Source organism: Lupinus angustifolius, chromosome LG17, assembly GCF_001865875.1.
Source record: "Lupinus angustifolius cultivar Tanjil chromosome LG17, LupAngTanjil_v1.0, whole genome shotgun sequence".
Classification (NCBI taxonomy): domain Eukaryota; kingdom Viridiplantae; phylum Streptophyta; class Magnoliopsida; order Fabales; family Fabaceae; genus Lupinus; species Lupinus angustifolius.
In genome coordinates this window covers 4,694,488-4,707,021 of record NC_032025.1, presented here as the reverse complement: position 1 = coordinate 4,707,021, position 12,534 = coordinate 4,694,488, and the positions used below count along the sequence as shown (strand labels likewise).

Here is a 12,534-nt window from a genome sequence, read left to right as displayed (position 1 = left end):
GAGAGTTGAGAGAAAATTGTATGAAAGTTGTGTGTGGTTTGTGTGAGAGTTTAGAGCCTTTATATAGAGTTTACAAACACCCTTTGAAGGTTTTTGAAAGTGTATGAGTTGTTTGGAGTGAAGAGATTTCGTTTGGAGTGAACACCTTTCTCTTTGAAATCTGAAAAACACTTCCAACAGCTCTCAGTAATGGGTTACTCATTTGAGTAATGGGTTACTCAAACTTTCTGTCCACTTGAAATTTGAATTTTACATTGAGTAATCGGTTACTCACTTTGATTAATCGGTTACTCAAACTCTCTGTCCAACAGATACTTAAAAGTTATTTTGAGTAATCGGTTACTCACTTTGAGTAATCGGTTACTCAGCTTTCAAAAATCAGTTTTTCAGTTGGATAACTCTTTTCTCACACATGTAACCTGTTACTCAATGAAGTAACCTGTTACACACTATTTTTGAAAAATGTTTTAAGTCTTTTAAAAGTGTCTCACATTTTCTAAAAAATAGTTTGAGCATTTATACTTGTATATACTTAAGAGTTTAGGATAGAAGTACTTACAAAGACTTAATCTAATGTCTTGAAGTTTTATCTTCATTTGTCTTCATAAGTCATCTTCCTTTTCTTCTTTTTGGTGATGTTGGTGTCTTCATCAAAACCGTGTCAAGGTCAGGAGCAAGATCTTCTTCACACATTATACCAAAACCTTATTGGTAGATGTATTATTGTTAAAATAGTAAGTTATCTATTTTTGAGTCGTAGCTATATTTCCCTGTATATTTTTTTATTTTCTGATTTAACCTATCTGTTATTTGTCTTGGCCAACTAACTACTGTCTCAGAGTAATACTTGTCCTTGATAGTGTTGAAGGTAAAATTTACTTATTCACCTACAATGAGTAAAAACTTAAAATAACCAGGTCACCAATATAGCTGATAGACTATTAGTAAGATAGAGTTATTAGATGATTTCTGAGGTTTCATCAGAGAGAGAGAGAGAAGTGCAAAAGTATATGAATGAATTCCCTTTCGACAAAGATAGCTACACGACACAACAAATAAGAGAGAGAACAAATAGTGAGCGTTTTCTCGTTTTTTTTACCTTAATTAACTTCCCAAACACCATTTCATTTCCATAGTTTGTTGTTCGGAGTTGCAATTTTCCAAATGGAATTCGAAGATCAAGAAGAGCAAGAGGAAGAGCTTTGTTTCAACCCAATGGGAAACCCGAGCCGGGTTAAAATACCCGGTTCAGTTGAACCCATGATGATGCCTCAACCTGTTAGGAGCAGCAACAACGCCAGGTACAGGGAGTGTTTGAAGAACCACGCCGTCGGCATCGGTGGTCACGCTCTCGACGGCTGCGGCGAGTTCATGCCGGCTGGAACAGAAGGAACCCTCGACGCACTCAAATGCGCCGCCTGCAACTGCCATCGCAACTTCCACCGCAAGGAAACCGACACCTCCGCCATAGTCACCGGTTCAGACCCTTTTCTCCTAACTAACCACCCTCACCAGGCTCACCATTACCAGCCACCACCGCATTTTGCGGCGTACTACCGTTCCCCGGCGGGGTACCTTCACGTGGGGGGTGGACATCACCCGAGAGGTGCTGTGCCGGGAGGAGCACTAGCTTTGCCGTCGATCTCCGGTGGCGGCGTAGGAGGATATGGGACCCAGGGCATGAGGGAGGATCAAGAAGATATGTCGTATCCGATGAGTGGTGGAGGGATGAAGAAGAGGCACAGGACAAAGTTCACTCAGGAGCAGAAGGACAAAATGCTTGAACTTGCGGAGAGGCTAGGTTGGGGAATTCAGAAGCATGATGAGAGTGTGGTCCAGGAGTTCTGTAACGAGACTGGGATCAAGCGTCACGTTCTTAAGATTTGGATGCATAACAACAAGCACACTCTTGGTAAGAAGCCCTAGACAACAACAACAACAATGTCATATTAAATAAAAATATTTTCTGGAGTGTGTGCGTTTCTTTCTATCTATATGAATCAAGGGTTCAAAGGTTTTAGTGTAATGTATATTGGTTAAGTGTTGTGGGGTTCAGCTTGGAAGGCTTGGACATTGTGTTGCTGAGTATCTGAACATGTAGGCATGGTTTTACATGAATTATTAGAGCTTAATATTATTATTGTTGGTGAACTAATTTTATTTCTTTGAAGTATTAAACTCAGTCTTTTATTATCAATTTATTTCTTCTCTCTTCTTTGTTTTATGGTTATATCGTATACATGTTCTAGTATTAGCGTTGCATTTTGGTGTATGAGTTTCAACAATGGTGGCTGTGAATAATGGATGCATTTGGAAGTGGAACCTTGTTTTGCGTTAGATGAGATCAGCTATTTGGAAAGATGAGGACTTTGGTTTGTATTTCAAGTTTTGATGCTGACGATGGCTAAAAATAGATGAACTCTAGCTAGTTCATATGTCTATATGTATCAGGGTACTCTACTCTAACATCCTATGTTAGTTGTTCACTTGTTTGAGGTAATAGGAGGAACTTCCTCGGTAGCATCAATGTTTTCTTACTCACCTGCATTTTCGGTTTTCCATGTCTTTCCTTCTTCTATCTGTCTTTTACTTCTTCAGCTAATACCATACCTTGTCTCCTCCTCCCACGCACTGATAAACTCAAAAAGTGAGTGAAATCTTCGTCCTAGTCCCTTGCTTTGATCATTTCTATCTTGCGGTCATGCGATTTCAATTTTTGGAATTCTAGTTTTTTCGGTCCATGTTCTCATTAGCTTTATTAATTTTCTTTTCAAAGTATTTAGTTTTCGACCTATTTTAACTTATATCAATAAATGAACTGATCAATATATATGTTGGTTATATAGTTATTGAGTGTTTGTATTTTCTGACAAAACAGAAGGCATTATTATTTGATGCCTAGAATATATTTTTTGTTTTTCTTTACCTTTTCATATAGGTTTTTTCTTTGCTTGCCATTGTCACTAATGAGAAATTATATTATATTATTACATAATACACATTTGAAATATATTTATGAACCCAAAAAACATATTATATATATATATATATATATATTATATATATTTAAAATACACTGCCATAAATTTTATGATCAATTCATTCATTATGGAGAATTTTGGATCAGAAGTCCGAAACCAGATTTTGTTTGTATCACGTCGTTGGAATTTTCATCATTACCTCGATGGGGAAAGAGACTGGTCTAGTCAATGTTTTATTTTACTGAATACGAGTTGTATGAAATACAACAAGTATTGTTTATGTTTTCTTTTGTGTTGGAGGGTATGGCTTAATTCCATAATGGAGAAATAATTCAAGTTTATTAAATGTAAAGCTTAGGTTGGCGCTTGCATTTTTTATTACCTTTTCTTTATAAGTTGCATTTTTATTACCTATTTTTCTTTTAATCTATGTTTCCCCTTTCTAAATAACCTCATTCTGGCAAACAAGCTAAGCTATATGCACATAGAATATGTTTTAGTACAGTAAGGACACAACTCATTCTGCAGCTCTCCAACTACTACCATCAATAGGTTACTGATACTTGGAGGAGAATCTAGAAAGTACCTAGAATCTCTGTTGTGACAGTTCCCTCCAGCAAAATAATGGTTAAACTGGTTGTATTTAAACTAAGAAGTTAAGGTGGAGTACTTAATTATAAACTTAACTAAGATATACTATAGCTAGTTAATGAATATAACTGGCTTAGTTGCTATTTAGCATTATATTTGGGTCAACTTTAATGTGCATGCTAAAGGGGGGACCTGGTTGATTACTTGAGGAAAAGATGTAGACCCGTGCATAATTTAGAACCTTTCCTAATAATTCCACTCTTTCTGATGTTTCATGGTGTAGTAGCAGGATATGCTTTAATGAACAAACGGACAACTTGTTTCTTAAAGATTCCAAACCTTACCTATTACTAATACACGTTTAAGATGCTTGGCTTGTATTTGGGGGGTTCCAGCCACATTTAAAGCTGTGAGCTTCATATATGGACCACAAATCTAATGGAATCCTTGGTGAAAGTTTAGGTTTATCGATCAGACAGTTAAAAAGGACTACATGCCCATGTCCCTCTTACAAACATGTTGGTGACTTAACAGGTGTTGTCTGCATGCACCCTTGGACTATTCAATTACCATAGAAGGACATGATTTATGATTCTTGATCTCTTCCAAAACTAGCAATTATTGGGTAAAATCAGCCAATTCTTACTCTTGAACTCTATTTAGAAACTGTGTTTCATAATTGTTGAAGACTTTCTTTTTCGTCTCCATTTTATCCCTGCCTCATTTGTTTCCCTGTTGGACTAGTAGACAGGACCTTAGACAGCTTGATGTTGCTTAAGGGCTTTGTATCAGTATGTCCCAACAAAATTTTTTGTTGCCCAACTCAGTTTAGTACTCAAATAGAGAAAGGAACAAAGGCAAGGGAAGCTAATAATCTTTAGTGTGTGCTTATATAGGGTTGGGATTCTTATTGGAATATGAGGAGAAAAGAGAGAATGATAATTTTATTAAAAAATAATGAAAATCTTTACTGTTAAAAAACTTTTTATGCCACATGTAAGCATATGCATCCAATACTAAAGAAAATATCTACTCCATTAGGAGTGCTTATGAACAAGGACCAACCCTAGTTAATAAATAACTGAGTTGGTCGGTCTTTGTGATTTATTTTGAAATTTTTTTTTTTGAAGAATTAAAATATACTTTTGTGTAAATTTAAATCTTGAAATAAATTAGCTTTTTAATATGGTTTGAACGTCCATTGGTGCACATAGAAAAGAAAAACTGTAACCTTGGAGGTCGAGATGGCAATGGGCATAAGTATGTTTTAGTGAATATCTATAGATATAACGGCTACCCATGAGTATTTGTCATATACTATAAAAATTGAAAAAAAAACTTTATATAATGATTACTTTTGGACATTTTGTATGTCAAGTACATATTAGTTGTAAAAATAATAATTAAAACAACATCGCTTTAATAAAGTATGCAACCTGAACCATCAAATTAAACTATACCAATTTAAAAATTTAAATTTAATAAAATATTAAAGTAATTTTGTATATTAGAGGTACATGTGGGTACATATATTTTCACCCATATTTATTGCAGGTACTTTGAAGAATACACTTTTAAAACTCATGGGTTTTGTCATCCCCACTTAAGATGTTAAAACGGTTATTCAATGAAGTTTGACCTGTCTTGTTTCAGGCTCGTGCCTTGACTGTAATGGGCCAAATAGCCCAGTCAATAGCAAGTCGAAAATTAAATGTTTAAGCTCGAAACCCTATCAAAGTCTATCTTTGCCTATATTTCATGACTCTAGCCCATAATAAGACATGTCAGTCTACAATATAGGTCGAACTGCACCGAGTGACTGAGATGTATAAGGCTATAAGCTCTAACATCTAATTGACATTTTTAATTAACAATTTGTTTGGAGTTATAGTTGTGATTATATTGTATTTGTCTTGAACAATTATGGAGAAACGCAACTACAATCAGCTTCAAAACGCAACTCCAATCAGTTTCATGAAATTGAATACATATGACACTGTTTGAGCGTTGAGGTGTAGAGTTGAGGGAAAGGGGTTAGCTTTATGTAGGAAGAGGGATATGCGCCTTTAGGGTATAAGGAGAGAGATGAGCAAGAAAGTGGTTGAAAGAAAATATGAGGATACTTTATTGTTTTTTAAATTATTTATTTTGGTAAATAATTTGTGAATGGACATGTTCTAATGGTGGATTAACATGGAATGTGTGGATAAACATTACACACATTTTAATACCAAATTTTAGCATCAAATCCCCTTCCCTTTTTGGCTTTCTTAACATTAATTTCTAGGGCTGATTTTAAGAATATAAGTAGATTTGATTGGATTTTTTTTACCAAATGAACTTCTAATTGAAGCGCAATTGGAAATTGATAACGTGAAACTGATTCCTACTGCTTGAATTGAATTTTCCTTTCATGAAGGTTACTTTCAAATGGAAATCTAAAAGATGCATGCTCTTTGTTTTTTCAAACTTTAGCCACACAAATTCCCAACCCTTTTTCTTCACCTAGAGATGCTCCCTCTCTCTCATATGATGCTCTACCTTTCCATCCACATCTTCTATGGGTGTTGGCTCCAAAAAATTCTCCATATAGTCATGTATGGGCACCTTTATAGCTCAGTTCAAATCACATGTATTATCAAATTTAATACTGGCCCTTTATGGTTGTTAGAGATCTATGCATGCTCATGCATATATTTGGATTTGTATGGCATAATAAGCATGGTGGTCCAAACTCCAGAAGTAGCTAGTTTTATAGTATCTTGAGAGTGCTTCATTCTACAAACATACAAAGAACATAAGTCATACATAGTTTCTGCAATTCCATAAGCACAGATTTGGAATTAAAAACTGAATCCATGTCTTTGTAGGTCAATAATGTTGCCTCATGCGTTGCCCTTGTGCATTGCCACTTGTGAATTTATGAAACTGAAAAATACTTAGGAGACTCAAAGCATAAAGCATGATGAGTTTGAAGGGTTAATGATGATAAGCAGTCTTTGTCCTTGAGTGAGGGAAAACTTCTTCACCTTGTAACATCAGTGTCTGATTATCAGGTTTGGTTTTCAGAGACCAGATATGCCGATATACCTATGCCACATTCACAATTGAGGTTTGTTTAAGAGATGTGTTGGAAGTTCCTGCTCTATGAGTATGATTGGTTTGAATAAAAGGTGTTTTGCTCATGTTACATGATCAATGTGAGATTTAGTACTTACCCTTCCTGAAATTTGAGTTGCTTAAAGTTCTTAGGGAAATGATGAAGTTTGTGCCTTGATGTTAGCTATTCGTAAGTGTCACAAGTATGTTAAAGAGTTTTTATTTATTTTTAATAGTAAATAACATGTAATCATAGTCGTTAAAAAAACTTTTTTGCCACATGTCATCATCCTATCCAGCACTGGACTCTCCAGTACTGAAGAGGATCCCTTTCTGTTTTAAATTGCACTTCACAATCACAATTGTGGCCAATATTATAGTCTCATAAGTCTACAATGATATCACGATCACAATTATGGTTTACATTGGTTGTATTTTCCCACCATCAGGGAACAATTTGTACTTGCTAAAGACAAGGGAATTGAATTGAATTGACCATGAGCGGGCTATTGTACGTATTGACTTATTACTAGGAAACATGATTGAAAAACAATAGAATTAAATGGGATAACATTACTGTCCCAAAGAAGAAGAAAAACTCATATATTTGTGTGTTAGGGAAAGAGAAAGTTTGAAGCCCTGGAATCTGGGGGTCATAGATCATTGAACAATACTAACCACAAGGTGTATACATACAAGTCAAGTTGAGCTTCATGTGGAGCAAAATTTATACTCCCAGTTCAAAATTCTAAACACGTCGAAGACGGCTTGTGCTTAAGATAATCAAGCTCTAGTGGAAGTAGGTAATATGTTGGAAACGAATAAGTTCAGAATTATAGATTAAATAAGTAACAAGTGGCCAAAATTGCAATCTACAAATAATAAAAGTCGTGGATTAAATCTAGATTGTAATGTTTTTATAGCAAATAAAATCTATATATACGTAAAACACACCTGCATGAAACATTACGTGGAAGGATTCTTCTATTTTTGTTAATTTTGAAATATACTGCTTGTATCATGTCCCAGCTTGAAAGGAATTTATCATGAATTCGCCAGTTATATCAAAAGCAAACTCCTTAATATATATTTTTTGTCTGATTGATATTTGATTATTATTTTTTTTTACATCAAATATTTAAGAGTTAAATATGATATTACTTGTCCATATATGCATTCTTCTCTAATATATTATATCACGTAAATGAAAAATCTATCTAGCATATGGTGTGTATCTTGAGTGGGTAACATTTGTCACAACGATCCCAAGATACACGCAATATTGATTTAGAGGAAATTGTTTATCCAATATCAAAAAACAGCTAGTGGAGCAAAGGAGAAACAAGCAGAGATATCAGAGATAGTTCTTTACGACTTGAATGACATACAAGTGCCAATTGCAAGCACTGAATTGCATGACAATCAGTTACTACTAGACTGTGTTCGAAGTGGCTCAGCCGGTTAGCTACCAGTTTTTGCTTACAATAATAACCAAATTTTCATCTCACTAGATAAGGTCGGATAAGTTTTTGCTTGGATCATATAAATAATCATCAACTTCTCATTTAAATTTCTTCTCCTAGCTTGCATAAAACTGTTTTTCAACAGCAGACTTATTTTCCTACTTAGTCAATGCCTTTGCATTCAAGACCTTCGTACCTCTAGTAGCATGACTAATGGTCTTACATTATGAAAATCTATGGCATGCAACGAAACACTAGTCTTGTACACTGCAAATCCTACCTTAGGGAGGTTCCATGAAAAGGGGCAAATGAGATTTAGGGGGTCCAAACTCGATCACAGCATAACCCCTAATAAAAAACCCATGGTATAGATGACAGTGTTAGCTGAAGCACACAAGTATGTAGTTGCCAAATTTTACTCTGAACCAAAGCAAGAAAACTATTCTATCAGTTTTGACTAAGCACCATATATGGCTATTTGGCTAATCAGAATTCATATCCTTAAAAAAGAAAACTGATTAGGCGCAGCACACTTTCAGTAGAAATACAACATATTCAACTGGAGTCTACATCACCTAAATTTGTCATATGGAGATCAATCTAAATAGCAAATATTAGCAAGGAAGAAGGAAGGGAATCGACAATGACAGACACAAATCAATCACTATATAAAAAATCTCAAAACAAAATACTGATATATAGTGTTTGATGCACTGGTAGAACAATATTTAGTCATGTTCTGTTTATAAGATAAACAAGATACAAAATAAACCCCATATGTTCTCTACCAACATGTTCTACAAGTCTATCAAAAGCTATATAATGGCATGCCATTGAAAACAACAAAAAAGAAAGAATGGTGAGAGCCAAATGCTGCACAACTGAAAAATTCAGAACAGATGGTAAATCTAAGTGGTTTGACCTAAAAGATTTGTCACTAGAGTTGAAGAAGAAATTCATCATAATATCAGCACATCAGAGGTAACATCAACATTGTTAAACAGCTCACAAAGATATACTTGTGATTCTTAAACCCTAGTAACCAACATAGCAATTTAGTGTTAGGCATGACCAAGATAAACAGTTACAGAAAATTGAAAAAATGCGAGGCAAATCTTAATGAAACTCAGTTTCTTTTCAACCAAAAAAAACAAACAAACAATCAGTCTCGGTTCCACAAAGATATGACACAGAAAACCAATTGAAATAGAGTTCGGAAAGATAGATTATAATCGGTTGAAGCACACCATCTGTAAATGAGAACTAATATTTTTTCTTTTGAATTTCAAAAGGTCCAAGCATTCAAGACAAAGTGGCATTTGCAAGAATTGTAAAATATAGACATCTCAATGTCTCTTCACAAAAAAATGAAGTACATAATCAATAACTATACTATCAAATGCCTCTTTCCATTTCAACTGTCATTCACATCCCAAAATTTGTGCAGAACACTAATAAAAAAGCACTACATGCCACTTATATCATACTAAAAGCCTAGAACCACCAGAGAAACCATTGAAGTTGCCATCACCTTTCCATCACTCATCAAACCTTACACCAATGAAGACATCTCCATCTCCTTCAGTGAACTCCAAGTCATCTTCACCTGCATCCATATCCAAGTCATTATCGACACGAAAACCTCTCTGCCTGCCCCTCCCCATGTTCTCAGCACCCCTCCTTGCCACAGTCTTCATCCTCATCTTCTTCTTCCCACTATTCCCTTCCAATTCAACTTGTGAATTTGCAGCATTCCCCTGAAATTGAAACCCTTGATTCCTCACATCACCCCAAACCTCTTTTCCCACATTCTTCCCAAACCCTTCATTACCTCCAACAACATCATCATCATCAGAAATGTACACAAAATTGGTTTCATCAAAATGAGTACTTTTCAGAAACATGTAGTTGTTGTTCTCTTCCTTATCTCTATACCTCAAGGGCACACTTGCTTGACACCAATAGTACTCCTTCTTCTGATCATCATCCTTCACCGGAGCCGTCACCGGAACGCCGTGAAACGCTTTTTCACAACTCTGACACAGCAAGGGGTAATCCTCGTACTTACTCTCATACTCAAAAAGGTTCCAACAGTAAGGGCACGCGGTCCAGAATGTTGGATTGGGTGGCTGGTAACCGATCTGGGAGTGGTAAAGGTCGCGGCTTTTGGGGTCAGAGAGCACGTGCCAAGCCTCACGGACGCACGTGAGGGCTTCGTCAGAGAAGGGGAATTTGTTAGCGGCGGTGGGGTCAAGAAGGAGAGCGAGGTTCTTGAACTGGCGCGTGAGGAGGTCGCGGTCGCGGGCTGCGTCGTCGCGGCGGAGCTGGAGGATGGAGTAGTGGTCGGGGAGGTTGTTGGGGAGGCGGCGGTCGACGGCGGAGAGAATGTCGGCGATGGCGATGATCTTGTCGAGGGAGAGGGAGGTAGTGGGGTCGGGCCGGGGGATGCGGGTGGCGAAGTCGCGGCAGGTGGAGAAGCGGCGGTAGGAGAGCATGGTGGTGCATGCAACAATTAGGTTTTCGGATCCGGGTCCATTGGGTGTGTCCATTTCGCGTTGGGGTGTAGCCGTGTAGTGTGAGAGTGAGAAGGGTTAAGAATGTGGAACAGAAGAAGACAATATAGTAAAGTTAAGAATATGTTTCAATTCTTTTCATCCAATAATAAGTATTTTTCTTATTAGGGAGTCAAAATTGCTATTTTCTAATTTTGTAATCTTACCTTAAACGAGGCATTGACATTATCTAGAGTGACTCATCCTACCCCTTCATTTGTGTGTTTATTCAATTTATTATTGTCTTTTGTCCAAAATATCATATATTTTTTAACTTTTTATTATATATATATATGATTAAGAATACGTAAAAATATATATTTAAAGACTTTATCTAAAAAAGATATATATTATATTTAATCAAATCTAAATTTAAAGATTCAATCAATATTTAAAGTCATGTTAGTATTAAATTCCAGTAAAATAACCCAACCAACATTATATTTAGATATGCACAATACAATAATAAACAAATCACTTGGTTCATAAAAAAAAAAGTAACCACCTAGGGATCTATGGCTTAAAATGCAAGTTTAGACAACATGAGTCAAAGCATGCATTTAATTCAGGACGCTGTGGCTGAGCTTGACTGGAAGAATATTCTTTTTTGGGGAAGAAGTAAGGACTCCACAAGTTCTGTGTTTTATCTTTATTTCTCTTATCCAAAAAAGATGTATACAAATAACATTGTTATGTTTCTTAATACACTAAACTTGGATGATAAAATAATTACCAGGACTCGTTTTAATTCCCCATTAACATGATTGCCTTGCCACAAGAATATCAAACCCGGTAACTGGTTGACGGGAAAGAGGATTCTCTGTCCCATAAAAATGTCCTAATATACTAAATCAATCAAATTCCACCAAATAATATAAAAAAGTTACTTTGTATTTTTATGATTTTTATTTTTAAATAGATAACAACTTCCAATTGGATTGAAATACTATGAAAGATGAAAAAGTAGGACAAATGATCCTCATTCCCCTCACCATACATACGTCACTTGCCAATGCACCACCTTTCACTCAGTTTAGGAGTACTTGTTGACACATGATTGCCTTGCCTTGTAAACATTTTAGGAGTACTTGATTGTCTGTACTATAAACTGAATTAAGTTGATTTTGTTCTAAATTCAATATATCATGTAAATAATAACTATTCGAGTTGATAAATTTAAAAAATTATACTAGTTGGTTAAACTATACGTTGTTGAATTATTGATTAATTAAATCAATCGGAATTAAAGTCTCGAATCGAACAATTTGTAAACTTAAATCAGCTAAAATTCGACATAGAAAAATAAGTTATATTGTACTTATATTGAAAGATAAGTCAATTCTTATTTATCCGGACCAAAATATGGTCGATTTTTATTAAGTCAAACCAAACTTATCTAGGGATGGCAACGAGCATGAGTAGACACAAGTAGTAGCTACCCACTATCCGTTTTAAAATAGGAGAGCATTACTCATACCCGTTCGTACCTATATATGTATCCACATATGAGTTTTTTGCGTGTTTTCTGGTACGCACAATTATAACGGGTACCTACGGGTTTCTTATATTATAAATAAATTTCTAACTTCCTACTTCTATTATGCTTCAAATGATATGAAACTTAATTATTTTTAGGCATTTTGTGAATATTTGGCAAAGATGTTAAATTTTGGTGTTTTCTATTTGTGTGATTTGTTATTCCCATTTCCTTATCAAAAAATATATATTTTATTGGCAAGATATGTGTGTTAGTTTCTATACATATAATAATATTTGTAGGGAGTTTCACCTCAGATTCATTAAAAGATATAAACAAGGTAAAAAATGTAAACAAAGTAAAAGAAAACG

At 35.3% G+C, this 12,534-nt stretch overlaps 2 protein-coding genes across 2 annotated transcripts; one reads left to right on the top strand and one right to left on the bottom strand.

Moving 5' to 3' along the window:
• Positions 988–2,169, top strand: LOC109330625 (zinc-finger homeodomain protein 1-like). Its single transcript, XM_019564877.1, has one exon. It carries the CDS (start codon positions 1,165–1,167, stop codon positions 1,924–1,926), a length of 762 nt encoding a protein of 253 aa, XP_019420422.1. The 5' UTR covers positions 988–1,164; the 3' UTR covers positions 1,927–2,169.
• On the bottom strand, positions 9,436–10,765 carry LOC109330586. Its single transcript, XM_019564828.1, has 2 exons — positions 9,627–10,765; positions 9,436–9,593 (listed from the first exon to the last, which is right to left on the bottom strand). Exon 1 carries the CDS (start codon positions 10,681–10,683, stop codon positions 9,673–9,675), a length of 1,011 nt encoding a protein of 336 aa, XP_019420373.1. The 5' UTR covers positions 10,684–10,765; the 3' UTR covers positions 9,436–9,593; positions 9,627–9,672.